Consider the following 15387-nt stretch of genomic DNA (forward strand, 5'->3'; position numbering starts at 1 on the left):
ATCCACCCCCAAGCTTTGGGAACTATGCCATTTTAACTCCATGACCTCCCTTATCCTGCCCTCGGGGGGTTCACTCTGGGAGCTCTCTAAGCCTCCTTCTAAGGACCAAGTACTCAGATTCTTTGCGGGAAGGTGAGTGCCTTCCTCAGCGTCCAGAAACAGGGTTACAGGGACTGGGTCTCAGCTGCTTCATCCTCACTTTCTCACTTGCCTCTCTCCACAACCCCCAGGCTTCTCCATGCATAATGAGGAGCCTTTTGCCCTTCTGCTTTTCTCTATGGTCACCAAGTTCTGCAGCGGCCTGGCTCCCCACTTCCCCATAAAGAAGGTCCTGCTTCTGCTCTGGAAAGTAGTCATGGTGAGTGGCTGATTCACCCCTCTCCCATCTCATCAGATCAGCAGTGCCCTCTGCCACCTCAGTTTCTTCTAGTCTGATTCCAGGAGGCTGGAGCTAGGCAGAAGAATAGGGCAGCTGTTAGCCAGTGGAGGGACAGTAAGGCTGTCCTAGAGAAATCAGATGTTCTGTTTCAGAGTAGGTTACCTATTTCTGTTGGACTGATGGGAGATGCCACTTTCTGAGTTGGGGTGTCATTGCACCTTCTCCTGGTAGAGCTAATGTTTCATGGAAAGAACCCTGGCTGAGAGTTGGGAGATCTGGCCTCTGCTGATACTGAGAAACCTCGGGCAATTCTCTGTGTCTCAGTTTCTCTAGCTGTAAAATGTGAGGTTTAGTGCCTGCTCTCCATCCAGATAAATAGAGGATTTGCTTTTAAAAAATGAAGTCCTCATAAGTGTATGGTTGCAGTTTTGTTACTAATTATTCAACCCTATCCTTCCTCTGACTGGCTGAACAGCATACCCTCCAGGGCAGGCCTTGAGTGATTCTGGGGGGTTATAGTATCTAGATCTGCTCCTTAAAAGGGGGTACATTTTCCTGTTTTTTTCAGTGGAGGCCCCCAGTGGTCCTTTTCCTTATTTCTGGTGATGTTTCCAGCCCTGGGTTAGTAAATAATGCTTTATCCTGACCCCTGAGCTCTGAGGGTTAGTAACCATCTCTGAGACTGGGGATGGTGACCACATTTTTTGCCTCCTCCTGTTTTATTACTTCCTAATTACGGAGGGGGTCTGAGGGGACTGGAGGTTGTGGCTCTTCCTCTCCATGCATGCTTCCCTGACCTTGCTCCCTCTGACTTCCCTCCCTTCCTCTCTTATGTGCCCCTTTCCCGTTTAACCCTTAGTTTACCCTCGGTGGATTTGAGCAGCTGCAGGCTCTCAAAGTACAGAAGCGGGAAGAATTGGGCCTGCCTCCACTGGCTGAGGACAGTATCCAGGTGGTGAAGAGCATGCGTGCTGCCTCCCCGCCCTCTTACACTCTCGACCTGGGGGAGTCTCAGCTGGCACCACCACCCTCCAAACTGCGAGGCCGCCGTGGTTCTCGAAGGGTATGGACTAAAGCAGACAGTAGTGTTGTGACACTAGCTGGCCAAAAATCAAGATTCTAAGCAGCTCTGGATATGGTAGGAAAGAGCAGTAAATGACCCAGCTCTCCTGCCCCTGACTGGCCCTGAGACCAACCTGAAATCTTGGAGTCTATACTTCAGCCTCTATTCCCGAGCCCTGACAGGGTCCTGGGCTGTCAAGATGTAACATTGTGATATCACATCATAGACCCATGTCTTGCTAAGGATCATTGGCCTAGACCTCAGTGCTTGGAGTTCCCTAGCACCCTGAACAACAGTTGGGGTATAATCCTGGGCATAGGTACCTGGTTGAGGCACTTTATCATTGTCTTCGCAGTAAGATTTACTCTGAGCCAGCCATGCTCTTATCTGGCCTTGGAACCAGAGGCTTACACTTACAAGATGACTGGTTAGGGTTCTATAGTCTGCATCCCTAGAAAGGTCACAATGACAAGTTGCGCTGAGAGCTGACCATGCTCCCATGAACTTACCTGCCTGATCTACTTGAGTTCACCGACTACAGGTGACAGGCTCAGACAGTCACACTCAGTAATCTAGTCTACATTATCTGCAATGTGATTTTTTTAACCTTTATTTTTTTGTTGAATAAAGTAATGCTTACTCATTATAGAAAATTTAGAGCAAATATAAAAATGTGAAGAAGGGAGGAAAAAAAGTCACCCACAATCTTAACAACCAGAGGCAATCACTGTTAACTTTTTGGCCTATTTCTGTCCAATCTTTTTTTCTTTCTGTGACAAGATTTAAAATTCCATACTTGCTTCCCTCTGCCTAGCAGCAAGCTTCTGTCCTCCTCTTCCTCAGTCAGCCAGCTGGTGTATGCTCACAGAAGGCAAACTAATTGAATGTTCACCTAAGTAGAGCATAATTAGGAAGGAAAGTGCTGGCAAAAAAAAAAGGCATCAGTGCTTTCTGAAAGCTAAGTAACTATGACTTTGGGATTATCGATGCTCTGTTTCCCAGCCATTGGCGTGGTTGTGTGAGAGCTGCTTGTCCTGGAATTGGGCCTGGTGGGCACAGTAGGGTTGAGATGGGAAGGAAAAGGTCTCACTAGAGATGGGTTCTTACTTCCATGTTCCCTGAAGTCTAGCAGCCTGTGGGTTGGGGTGGTCTTAGACAAGGATGCCCAGGGTGAGATCTCTGCACACCTTCCCTCTCTCCTTCCACCTACTCCCCTCCAACCCCCCAGCAACTCCTTACTAAGCAGGACAGCTTGGACATCTACAACGAAAGAGATCTCTTTAAGACTGAGGAACCAGCCACAGAGGAGGAAGAGGAGTCTGCTGGCGATGGAGAGCGTACCTTGGATGGAGAGTTAGACTTGCTAGAGCAGGACCCTCTAGTACCACCTCCACCCTCACAGGCACCCCTCTCTGCTGAGCGGGTGGCCTTTCCCAAGGGCCTACCATGGACCCCAAAGGTCAGGTAGGTTTGATAACACCAAGCACCCTGAGCTTCGGGGTTTCAGTCACTGGAGGCCCAGGGTGGAGTGGTCTATGTATTCAGGGCTCAATAAGCTGGTCTGGGAGTCGGAACTCCTGGGTTTGAAGTTCCCTGCTGTCTTCCCTTACTGTTCCAGTTCTCCAACTGGAGGAGTAGGAGCCCAGTAAGGGTCCTTCTCTCAAGGTTTGCTTTTCTTCCCTTCTCTGGGATTTGTCTCTCCACCGTCCTCTCAGACAGAAGGACATTGAACACTTCTTGGAGATGAGCAGGAACAAGTTCATCGGATTCACTCTGGGGCAGTAAGTGACTGGATGGTCAGAACTGGCTATAGAGTGGTTTTTAGAGGGCCACGGGAGCGGGTGGCCTAGAGTGAGAGATGTTGCCTGGTCGTGATTATACAACCCAGAGCCATGGGCAGCTCCCAGTGACTGCTTTGGGTTCTTGCCATGGAGTTTTTTCCTTCCAGTTTCCTAGAACTTTTATGTTCTCATCCAGGTGTAGGACCTTGAGCAACAAGTCATTTCCCTCTTGAACATCAATTTCCTTGTCAGTGTTATTAGATGGTCCCTGCAAGCCCTTCTGTAATGGGCCAGAATTCTGTGAAGAAGCGACATGGTTGGAACAGATCTTTCCCCATTCCCCCACCCTCTTGAATCCTCACTCGTCACTACAAAACCTGAGAAACCATTGTTGCTACCGTTTCACTGTCAAAAGTGTTGGGCAACATGCCCTTTTAAGTAGGAACCTGCTCCCAGACAAAGTGAGTCCCCAAAAGACTATACAGAAATCCTAATTTTCAGGGACACTTCCCTGTACCATTATTCTTTTTGTGTCCTGAAGCAATGATGGGGGACCTGGTAACTTGCAGAGAAAGATCCAGGGTACCAGATGGTGAAAGTGGCATGGTCCACATGACTCCAGGGGGTATTGGTAATTCTCTCTGCTTTTGACTCTTATGATCTGGTGTGTCTTGCATTTCACAGGGACACGGATACCTTGGTTGGATTACCCAGGCCCATCCATGAGAGTGTGAAGACCCTCAAGCAGGTGACCAGGGTGGGCTCTCAGTCTTCAGGGATAGGGAGCCATCAAGGCAAGTTGGATGACTAGGGTCCTGGGTCCTGGGTGGTGCTCTTCCACCAGACACGTTCTGAACCTGTTATTCTGTACTTCCTCCGCAGGCATATTGGCCAAAGAGGTAAAAAATCAGGTCTCTCCGTACCTACTCAGTGTCCTACGTTTAGATAGATGAACAAGTTCTCCTTTCTTCCTCTCATTCCTTTTCCCTCCTCCCACCCTTCTCTCTCTTCCCACTTATTGCTTCCTTTCCTTTCCTTCTCTTTCCTTAGAGGATCACTAACTTCCACAGGCCCAGGATTGAGTAGCAGTCTGCTCTGTATCCAAAGTGTGTGTGTGCACGAGTAAGAGTTCCTTGCACAGACCTTGATCCCCACCCCACCCCATCATCATCACTCTGTACACACACGGACACACATACAGGCACATGCAGCAAAACTCTCAGGGCAGTGGTCCAGGGGCAAGGGCCTATTCTTGGCTTCCCCTCGCACGATTTTTTGGGTTTTTTTGAAAGGCTGTGCCATGCGACATGCAGGATCTTAGTTCCCCAACCAGGGAATCGAACCCGTGCCCACTGCATTGGGAGCACGGAGACTTAACCACTGGACCGCCAGGGAAGTCCCTCCCCTTGCACTTTGGTTGAAGGTAAATGCTAAGGTATTTGCGCCCTTCAAACATGGAAATATGGAATAAACACTGTATTGAAGCACTTTGCTGCTGTTCATGATGCAAAGGTAAATAAGGCTCCTGCCTTCAAAGGATGCGTAGTGTATTTGGGCTGACAGACCCATAAACAGGACATTTCCTTGTCATTGGGGAAATGATCACTGGTACACACGTGATCGAGGCCCTCAGCCCCTTATTGATGTCTTATGTTTCCCAGCACAAGTACATCTCCATCGCAGATGTTCAGATCAAGAATGAGGAGGAGCTAGAGAAGTGCCCCATGTCTTTGGTGAGTCAAGTGGAATCCTACACAGGAGGACATCTGTCTGCAGTGCTGTCGCATAACTCGCGTGCATGCTGTTGGACTCTTACTGTATGCTAGGCAAAGCAAAGTCTCTACTTTCACAATACATTAATGTTGGAGAAAAACGATAATTAAGGAAACGAGAAGACTTTCAGAGAATTGTAGATATGGTTAAGAAAATTTAAATAGGGTGACATATCATGTAGTAGACTATTTTAGATTGGGCAGTCAGGGTATGTAGACCTCTGAGAAGGTGGTAATTACCTAAGATCTGAGGTATAAGAAGGAGCTGGCCGTAAGAACATCAGGGGAAAGAGCATTCGAAGCAGAGCGAACAGACTTATTAAGAAGGTGAGAGCAAGCTCAGAATGTTAGAGGTAAGTGGATGAAGGCTAGTGTGGCTGGAGCACAGTGGGGAGGGGGAAGGTTGTCTGAGATGGGGTCAGAGAGGTGGCCTGGGGCCACTTTACACAGGACATTTAAGCGAAGATAGGGAGCTTGAAGTTGATTCAAGTGACAAAGGGAAGCCTTTGGAGATTTTAAACTGGGGAGTGACATGATCTGTGTTTTTATAATAAAAACCATTGGCTACTTTGTAAAGGCTGGATGAGGAAAGAGTGGAAGCAGGGAGGTTGGGAAGCTCTTAAAATAGTCAAGGTGAGAGATGATGGTGTTTTAGATGGCGGGAGGAAGTGTGGAGATAGGGAGAAGTGGATGAACTTGGTTTATATTTTGGAGGTACAGCTGACAGGAGTTGCAGTTCAATTGGCTGTGGATAGAGAGACATAAAGGGCAATCAAGAATAAGTACCATTTGTCAAGATGAGGAGTTCTGTTTTTTTGTTTTTGTCTTTTTAATTAATTTATTTTTATTTCTGGCTGCGTTGGGTCTTCATTGCTGTGCGCAGGCTTTCTCTAGCTGCGGCAAGCGGGGGCTACTCTTCATTGCGGTGCGCGGGCTTCTCATTGCGGCAGCTTCTCTTGTTGCAGAGTGCGGGCTCAGTAGTTGTGGCGCACGGGCTTAGCTGCTCCGCGGCATGTGGGATCTTCCCAGACCAGGGCTTGAACCCGTGTCCCCTGCATTGGCAGGCAGATTCTTAACCACTGCGCCACCAGGGAAACCCTGTTTTTGGGTTTTTTTTAATGTGTTTTTTCCCCCCTGTTTTTCTTTTTCTTTCATTTCTTTTCTTTTTTGTGGTTGAGGGCACCGTGCTGTGCGGCTTGCAGTATCTTAGTTCCCCAACCAGGGACTGAACCCTGGTCCCACAGCAGTGATAGTATGGAGTCCTAACCACTGGACTGCCAGGGAATTCCTAGGAGTTCTGTCTTATCAAGGGTTCTATTTTGGTTGTACTAAGATTTAGATGTCCATTAGACACCCATGCAGAGCAGCCAAGCAATTAGGTATATGGGTCTAGAGTTCTAGAGAGAGGACTGGCTTAGGGAAATAAATTTGGGAACTGTTGACTCATGGACAATGTTAAAAGCCATCGAACTGGCTGAGATAACCTGAGGAGGGAGTAAAGATAGAGAGAGAATGGAACCCAGGACAAAGCCCTGGGGCACACCAATATGTCAAGGATGGGATGATTCAGGAAAGGAGCCAAAAAAAAAAAAACCCTCAGTGAGGTGGGAGGAAATCCAGGAGATTGTGATGCCATAAAAGCTAAGCAAAGAAAGTCTTTCAAGGCTTCCCTGGTGGCACAGTGGTTGAGAATCCGCCTGACAATGCAGGAGTCACGTTAGATCCCTGGTCCAGGAAGATCCCACATGCGGTGGAGCAACTAAGCCCGTGCGCCGCAACTACTGAGCCTGCTTTCTAGAGCCCGTGAGCCACAACTACTGAAGCCCACGTGCTTAGAGCCCGTACTCTGCAACAAGAGAAGCCACCGCAATGAGAAGCCTGTGCACTGCAACGAAGAGTAGCCCCCGCTCACCACAACTAGAGAAAGCCTGCGCGCAGCAACGAAGACCCAACACAGCCAAAGATAAATAAATAAAATAAATAAATTTATTTAAAAAAAAAGAAAGTCTTTCAAGAAGAAGGGGGTGATCAGCTATGTTAAACGTTGCTAATAAATGGTGCTTGATAAGACCTGAGGTGCCCATTGACTTTGGCAACAGAGATAACTGGTGACCTTGATAAGAGCAACCTCAAGTGAAGTGGTGGGGCCGGAAGCCTAGTTGGAGTGTATTGAAAAGGGAATGTAAAGAAAGGAGGTAGACTTAGTCAACATAGACAAACCACGTAGAAGTTCTGTTGTGAAAAGGAAGGTAGAAATGGGGTGGTAGCGCAAGGAGGATGTGGGTCAAGGGAATGTTTTATAGCTAGGAGATACTGGAGTGTGTTTATGTCCTAAAAGGGTTGATCCAGGAGAAAGGAGAATTATAGAACTGATGCATTCGATAAAACAAAAGGGTGTGAGCACCAGCGGAGGGTAGCCTTTGATAGGAGCATGGGTGGTTCATCCTTCATGTCAAGAAGGAAGGTAGAGGCTCTCTGATAGATTTGGTGTTGAGAAAATGAGGCTGTGCCTGTCTGATTGCTTCTGTTTTGTCCGTGAAGTGAGAGGTAGGGTCAGCAACTGTTGAGGGGCTGTGGGATGAGGGGATTGGTTTGAAGAGAGGGGAGAATGTATGAAATAGGCCTTTTAGAGAACAGCAAGGCAAACATGCAGGATTGCCAGGGTTATTATCCATTTAAGCAGCAGAATAGAAGGGGCCTGGTTACTCCTCCTCGCCTCAGGGTCTCATGGCAGTGACCCTTGTCCTGTAATAGAGCGACCTGGGGGTGGAGGAAGGACTGCACTGGCCAAAGATGACAGTGGCCTGAGTAGCTTCTTGATAAAGGGCTACTCTGATAAAGGGCTTAAGTGGGGTCATCACAAGGACAGAGCTGTGCATGAGGAGCCTGGTCAGAAAGGAGGAAGGGATGTTGTAGAGGGTAGTGGAGAAGGGAAGAAAATAGTTTCCACCTAAAATTTTCCCTGCTAATACCCCTTCCTGCCTCTCCAGGCCTTTATTAACCCTCTCTGTTGAGTCACCTACCTCTCCTTTCTGACTTTGGAGCAGCCCAGAGCTCTCAGATGGCCTCAGATTGACACCATAGGAAGTGCCTCTGTGTGGGGTGTCAGTTCCAGTGTCCCAGGCGTACCTGTGGCCTGAGCTAAGCCCAAGTATGTCCAGCAAAGCAGTAGTCTGAGCCAACTCCTTGGTGGGAGTTCTTTTTTTTTTTTTTATCAATTTATTTATTTTTGGCTGCATTTTTCGTTGCTGCCTGTGGGCTTTCTCTAGTTGCGGTGAGCGGGGGCTACTCTTCGTTGCGGTGCACAGGCTTCTCATTGTGGTGGCTTCTCGTTGCAGAGCACGGGCTCTAGGCATACAGGCTCAGTAGTTGTGGCACACAGGCTCTAGAGCACAGGCTCAGTAGTTGTGGTGCACGGGCATAGCTGCTCCGCGGCATGTGGGATCTTCCCAGTCCAGGGCTCGAACCCGTGTCCCCTGCATTGGCAGGTGGATTCTTAATCACTGCGTTGCTGGGAGTTCTGACTCCTGACCTAGCAAGAGTGACATAGAAAGAATTCTGGATTGATTCCAGATGACATGACAACCAAAATCATAGATTCTCAGGGCTGGAAGAGCCCTCAGAGGTCATCCAGACCAGCCCACTGATCCTAGGAAGAGGAAATTAGGTCTCAGAGAGGGAAAGTAACTTACCCAAGGTCCTACAATGAATCATTAACACAGCTAGGGTAGGAATCCTGATCTGACTCCCAGATCTTTTCCTGCCACCCTCCACAACCAAGGAAACATAGGTTTTGGTCAACTGGAAAATGGCCTGGGCAAACTGTATGTTTCTTGCCATAGGGGGAAGAGGTAGTACCAGAGACGCCATGTGAAATCCTCTACCAGGGCATGCTGTATAGCCTCCCCCAGTACATGGTAAGGAGATGGCTGGGCCAGAGTTTCCCTTCTCAGCTGTGAGGAATAGAGAGCTGAGAGCCCTCTTAAGCTGAGCCATCTGTCATTTGAGCTTGCTTCCTGAGCCTTCACCCTTCAGGCAAGGCATTCTCTGAGCTTTCCTCAGGGCTCCTCCCAGAGGAAGAAGGACTTGGCTATATTCCCAAGTCCTTCTTTGCGAGGGGTGGAGAATGAGGTGGGTCCCTGCAGGATGCATAGGGGGCCCTCCTCCTAAGTAAGTGCCTTAGTCCCCCTGAGGTCTGCCGTGGCCTCTGGTGTCCTAGTTGGCCTCAGGCTATGATGGTGAGGACGCTGATGGTCTGAGGTAGAGGAAGGAAAACGGTTGGGGAGGGAGATCTTGCTTATACTTCCCACCTAATTTCTAGGCATTGCCCCTCTCACTCTGTTCCTTCAATCCTCTTTGGAAAGAGCAGTCTTGAAGCAGAACAGCCCATAAGCTCCCTTCTGGCTCCTTAGCCTCACAGGCAAGCCTGTCAGGACAGGGCACCTGTTTGCCCTTCTGGAGGCTGGGCAGATTTGGTTATTGAGGGAAGAACTTAGAGAAAGGCTTTAAAACATTTCTCTTAGGGCTGTTGAATTGTGGAAGAATAACCTTGTTGAATGGGGGGGATTTCCTCATTTTCTACTTCCCAGATTGCTCTACTTAAGATTCTACTGGCTGCAGCCCCTACATCCAAGGCTAAGACAGACTCTATCAACATCCTGGCAGATGTCCTGCCTGAGGAGATGCCGTGAGTGCTTCAACTGGGGCAGCTGCTAAATATTAGCTACCTTGTCTGCAGGGTCTCTTTAGTCCCCACCTCACCTTGTTAACACTTACAGGGATTGTCTCCAAAGAGATCTCCTCTCTGCCACCAGCAGCCCCTTTCCACTGCAGTGCTCTCTGCTCTGCTCTTTTCAGCTCAGAATTGAGAGTCTGGAGGGTAACATCAGTGCCAGTTACTGGCTGCACATGTATGTGGGTGGACATTGCCAAGGGATGAGCTTGCCAAAGGAGAGAGAAACAAAGAGATCAGAGGAGCTTTTCTCCTGACTCATAAGTGGGAACTCTGGAGGTTTCCCTAGCACAGTTCAGGTTTCTGAAGTTCTGGCTCTCTTGTGTTTATTGTATCTGACCCAAATACCTGGGTCCTCGTAGGCCTTGCTCTAAGGTCACCCTCTGCACTGACTCTTCCTTTCCCCGTTGTAGCATCACTGTTCTCCAGAGCATGAAGTTGGGCATTGATGTGAACAGGCACAAGGAGATCATTGTAAAGAGTATCTCTGCCCTGCTCCTGCTACTCCTCAAACACTTCAAACTGAATCATATCTACCAGGTGAGCAGCTTAGAGCGCTTCTCCACATGTCTCAGGTGTCCTCCATGTCCTGTCTCCCAAAGGAGGAACGAAAGGGCCTTTGAGGTCCAGCTAAGCATCTTTCAGCCTTTCTTTTGTCTCACGGAATCCAGATACCTGTTGCACAAGCTTGGGGTGGGAAGTGGGGAATTGTCCTAGAAAGTTGCAAATGTCTGTGTCCTTTGAACATTATCCAGCGGTTGTGCATAGGAATCCCTAGCTTCTTGGGAATATGCCCTGCCAGCTTTGAAGCAATGGACGACAGGATTCAAGCATGCCACAAAAAGGGGAAGTGGGGGAGTGCTGAGCATACTTTTCTATACGTGAAGCACTTTTTTTTTTTAATTTATTTACTTTTTTTATTTTTGGCTGCGTTGGGTATTCGTTGCTGCTCGCAGGCTTTCTCTAGTTGTGGTGAGCGGGGGCTACTCTTCGTTGCTGCGCGTGGGCTTCTCCTGTTGCAGAGCATGGGCTCTAGGCGCGCGGGCTTCAGTAGTTGTGGCTCGCAGGCTCAGTAGTTTTGGCGCACGGGCTTAGTTGCTCTGCGGCATGTGGGATCTTCCCGGACCAGAACTTAAACCCGTGTCCCTTGCAATGGCAGGCAGATTTTTAACCACTGCGCCACCAGGGAAGTCCCGTGAAGCACTTCTCTAACATTTGAGATGTAATTCTATATAAGACACACTTCTGGCTGTTAAGGGCTTTGAAGTTTTGTAAAGGATACAGATGTATAAATAGCCAATTATGGCGTGATAAGTGCAGTTATACAGGTAAGCATTGGCTGCTATGGAAACACCTAATCCAACCTGAGGTGGAGAAGATGTGACTTCTAACCTGAGTCCTAAAGAAACAGATGTTAGCCAGGATACGGGAGTTGTCAGGGAAAGGTAGCAGGAAGCATTTCAAGCAGAAAAGCTAATTTGTGAAAGTCCAGAAGGGAGAGAGCAGAGTACCTTGGAAACGAATTAAATGTTGCTGGAGTTCTGCCTGGAGTGGAGGGAGTGGGGACGTCTGGTGATACATGAAGCTGGAGGGGATGGCAGGGAGCAGATCATAATACATATGTTAGCACACAGTTTTGAGTACTTACAATGTGGCCAGCACTCTGTTAAGTTCATGTAGGATCTCATTTAATTCTCTCAACCCTACGAGTTGGGTCTTATTTTATTCCACTGAGGCTAAAAAAGGTTAAGAACCTGCTTCCCTATGAAAGCGCTGTTTGCCATGCTAAAAAGTTTGGACTTGGTGCTTTGGGTGTTGCCAGGATATAGGAGAACATGGGAGCAGTGAATGGATGTTCTCTGTGGTGAGACATGGAGAGGAGAGGGAGCCTTCTCATTCCTGCACAGGGCCTCTGCCTCATTTTCCTCCTAAGGAGTCAGAACCAAGCTTGCTGGTAGAAGAGCAGGACCTCAGAGTGCAGGGAAGCCCCTCCAGGGTATGTGTCCATGGCAGGTTTGACTGTACAACCAGGATATTTCTCCACTTTCGTACATTCAGAGACATCTTTGGGTGTGTTAGGTGCCCTGAGTACTCACACTTCTTCTGCCAGTGTTTGCTGAGCAGCAGCAGCGCTGGAAGAAGTAGGGATGGATGAGAAATAGTGCTCCCAGTAGAAAGAGAACTGTGTATGTGTGCTTCTGTCTGCTTCTTTTGTTGGGCAATATGTGGATCAGCAGCCAGACAGGTGGGTGGCATGATGGGTCTTGCCCTGGTCAGTGCATCCTGACAAGGCTACAGACATGTCTCAAACTGAAAAATGTTTTCCATCACTTGATAGTAGGTATGCATTGGCTTCTCCATCTGAGGCTTTGGAAAATACCCTGGGTCAGCTGCCAGGGAGAAAGTATTAAGGCAGAAGAGAGAAATGGGCAACACAACCTGACTCCCCACTGCTAACCTCACACCTGAGCAAAGGGCAGCTTAGCTTGCTGCCATGGCTATTTCTCGGTGATCAGGAAGAGCTAAGGGATTTAAAACACTACAATTTTCTGCTTTTTCAACCCAGTTTCTACACTTCCCAGCAGTCTAGGTTCTGGATCTGGAGACAGACTGTGTCTGATGTTCCTCTGTGTATCATGGGCAAAATCCAGGTGACACAACTCCACGACACTGCCCTAATAGGTCTTCCTGGTTGCAAACCCCATCCAGATTCAAGAGAGCAAAATGTAGCCCTGTGTTCTGGTGTTCAGCCCATCAAAAAGATCTTGGACTTATTCTCAGTGTAGTATCTGTTGACTGAAGGACTCTTGTTGATTCGTTCATTAAAATACTGATATTCTAAGTATGGGGGCTAATATAGTGAACCAGACTCACGCTGGAGCCCACATTCCAGTGGTTCATTTGGTTACTGTGTGCCGTATCCATCCTGACTGAGTGATGCCAGCAGTTGCTGGGCTGCACCTGTTCCTGCTATATCAATCACAGTTGAAACTCTATGAGCCAGAGCTTTGGTATGGAAGACAACTCCCTCAGGGAGCCTTCCTTTCCTGTAGAGCTTAGGAACAAATCTCACAGCAATTCTTTCTATTTATCTGGAGTGGGATTTTCTCTCTGGCTTGTTTATGTTTTGTGCTTTTGGTCAGGTGCTTGCAACATACACACACTGCAGATTGTCCCCTCCTCTGTAGGATGGGCTGGCTGAAGGTGGTTCTTCCCACTTCCCAGACAGGAAGACTGATAACACAAGTGGACAGTGGATATTCTTAGGAATGGATATTAGAATTGTACTTGCCTCTTTTTTTTTTTCATACAGACCTTCTATTCTCCCCCAAATAAGCATCCTTTCTGCTTTGATCTTTTAATTCAGTTTGAATATGTATCACAACATTTGGTATTTGCCAACTGCATTCCATTGATCCTGAAGTTCTTCAATCAAAATATCTTGTCCTACATCACTGCCAAAAACAGGTAGGAACTCTGGACAGGTTTATTTCAAAGGGATATTTGGGATGGTTGAGAAGTTACATCGTCTCAGAGCCGACTTTCTGTTGTCCTGGTGTCCCTGGTCCTTTCTATCTTAGAGCTGTCACTGTCAAGTTTAATTTCCTTGAAGTGCTACTGGTGGGGTGTATGGTTTGGCCTCTTCACAAAGATATTTGTATTTTAATAGTTTTGAAAACTGAAAATGCCATGACTCAAAGAAATGAAACTGCAACGATGAAATTTCAGCCCTGTGGCAGAAGGATCCAGAAAATATTTTTTTGTGAAGCATCCTACTTGTCTGGTCAGCCCTAATTTTAGTATAAATCATAAGTTGGATCAATCACACTACTTTGTAAAGTGTTATACAGAATTTGTAACTAAAGATAAATAATAGAACCTTACTTAGATCAATTTGTAGTTTAAGGGCTTCCCTGGTGGCGCAGTGGTTGAGGGCCCGCCTGCCTATGCAGGGGTCATGGGTTCGTGCCCCGGTCCAGGAAGATCCCACATGACGCAGAGCGGCTTGGCCCGTGGGCCATGGCCGCTGAGCCTGCACGTCCGGAGCACAGGCTCCACAACGGGAGAGGCCACAACGGTGAGAGGCCCTCGTACCACAAGAAAAAAAAAAAAAAAATTTGTAGTTTAAAAAAATACAGGATATTCACATCCATTATTTCATTTAATCTCCTCAGTAGTGCTAAGACATATCACAATAAGTTTTATTCCCATTTCACCAATTAGGAAACAAATTCAGAGAGGTTAATTGACTTACTTAAGGATACCATGCTAGTGAGACCCCTTAAGTAAGCAGCAGAGGCAGGGTTAAAGCATAAATTGCTTTCTGATCACAGTTGCTATGGATTGCTCCAGCCAAGTGGGGACTTGGGAGGTTAACAGAGTAGATCCTTGTTCCTCAGTTTGCTACTTACGCAAAAACTAGAAGCATGATAATCAGTAGAGTTGACCAGAAGTGCTTTACCAGAGGCAAAGTTCGTAAAGTAGAAGGCTGACCTGACACTTGAGGTGACTGGAGAGGGGCTAGGAGATATTGCCCCACCAGTCTGTCAGCACGGCCAGAAACTCCACCCTGGAGATGCAGCCTACTTATATGTAGTTTAAAACACACAAACAGAACCTGAAGTCACGGGACCTGGATTCCTGACCTGGATCTGCCACTTGCTAGCTGTGTCATCTCAAGTGTAAGACACTTTGTTTCTCTGAGACACAGTATTTTCATCTTTAAAATGAGAATAATACCTACTCTGACTATATATCATAGAGCTTTTATAAGCATTAGTTAAGATAAACATAGATGAGAGTGCTTTACTTTTCCTGTTTGGAGGAAGCCTTGGAGAATGGGTTTTTCCTAACTGCAGAGAGACTTGGGCACCACCCCCCTTAAAAATGGCACTTATGGGAATTCCCTGGCCAGTGGTTAGGACTCTGCACTTTCACTCCGAGGGCCCGGGTTTGATCCCTGGTCAGGGAACTAAGTTCCCACAAGCCGCGTGGCACAGCCAGAAAAAAAAGACACTTAAGACATACTAGTTGGGTTACTGGGGAAAATGAAAGTGTAGGTCGGGCTGGGTAAGGGTCACAGCTTCATGAAGGTACCTGTGTGTATCAGTCAACCCTCAGTGATAAGGAACCAAAAAGAGCTGGACCTGGCTCACATACAATGGGAATTTGTTAGGAGAAAATGGGCAGTATATCATCTCGAGGAACCTAGGACAGAGATGCAGCTCTGGACCTCAGTGTTGGTCTGTAGCATAAGGAGCCCAGGAAGCTCTCCACCTCCATCTATGGCCACCAAGCCTCTGTACCTCCACTCCAGTTTTTCTTCTCTCATTGACAAATAGTTTTGTCTGCTTCCTAGGCCACTTAGTGAAATATGCCCACATGAACTAAACATATTCCTGTGCCACTTCAGAGGTTGAATTGGCTCTCAATCCCTGTTCCACATTCCCAGGGTTAGAGGCCCACCCTTGGATCAATCAACCGTGACTGGGGAGTGGGGTTCAGGAACTAAATGCCCCCTGTACCATGGGCCTAGAAGCAGGGGCAGACAATCCAATAGGTGTCCATCAGGTTCAATTTGGAGTTGGAAGAGTGGTAGTGCCAGACTACACCGTTTGCTAAGCTTGGCCTGGATACAGTGGTCCTCTCATGCGTTACCT

At 47.7% G+C, this 15387-nt stretch overlaps 1 protein-coding gene across 1 annotated transcript in view; it reads left to right on the plus strand.

The window, feature by feature from the left end:
- The window catches only part of STRIP2 (striatin interacting protein 2), a 42086-nt gene that overhangs the window by 13299 nt on the left and 13400 nt on the right, over positions 1–15387 (plus strand). The window contains exons 8-17 of the mRNA XM_065883775.1: positions 231–358; positions 1239–1442; positions 2671–2906; positions 3158–3223; positions 3908–3971; positions 4885–4956; positions 8838–8912; positions 9585–9682; positions 10141–10267; positions 13095–13195. Coding sequence (XP_065739847.1) covers positions 231–358; positions 1239–1442; positions 2671–2906; positions 3158–3223; positions 3908–3971; positions 4885–4956; positions 8838–8912; positions 9585–9682; positions 10141–10267; positions 13095–13195 — 1171 coding nt within the window. The remainder of the gene's footprint in view (positions 1–230; positions 359–1238; positions 1443–2670; positions 2907–3157; positions 3224–3907; positions 3972–4884; positions 4957–8837; positions 8913–9584; positions 9683–10140; positions 10268–13094; positions 13196–15387) is intronic.

This window comes from Phocoena phocoena, chromosome 9 (genome assembly GCF_963924675.1).
Source record: "Phocoena phocoena chromosome 9, mPhoPho1.1, whole genome shotgun sequence".
In the NCBI taxonomy this organism is placed as follows: domain Eukaryota; kingdom Metazoa; phylum Chordata; class Mammalia; order Artiodactyla; family Phocoenidae; genus Phocoena; species Phocoena phocoena.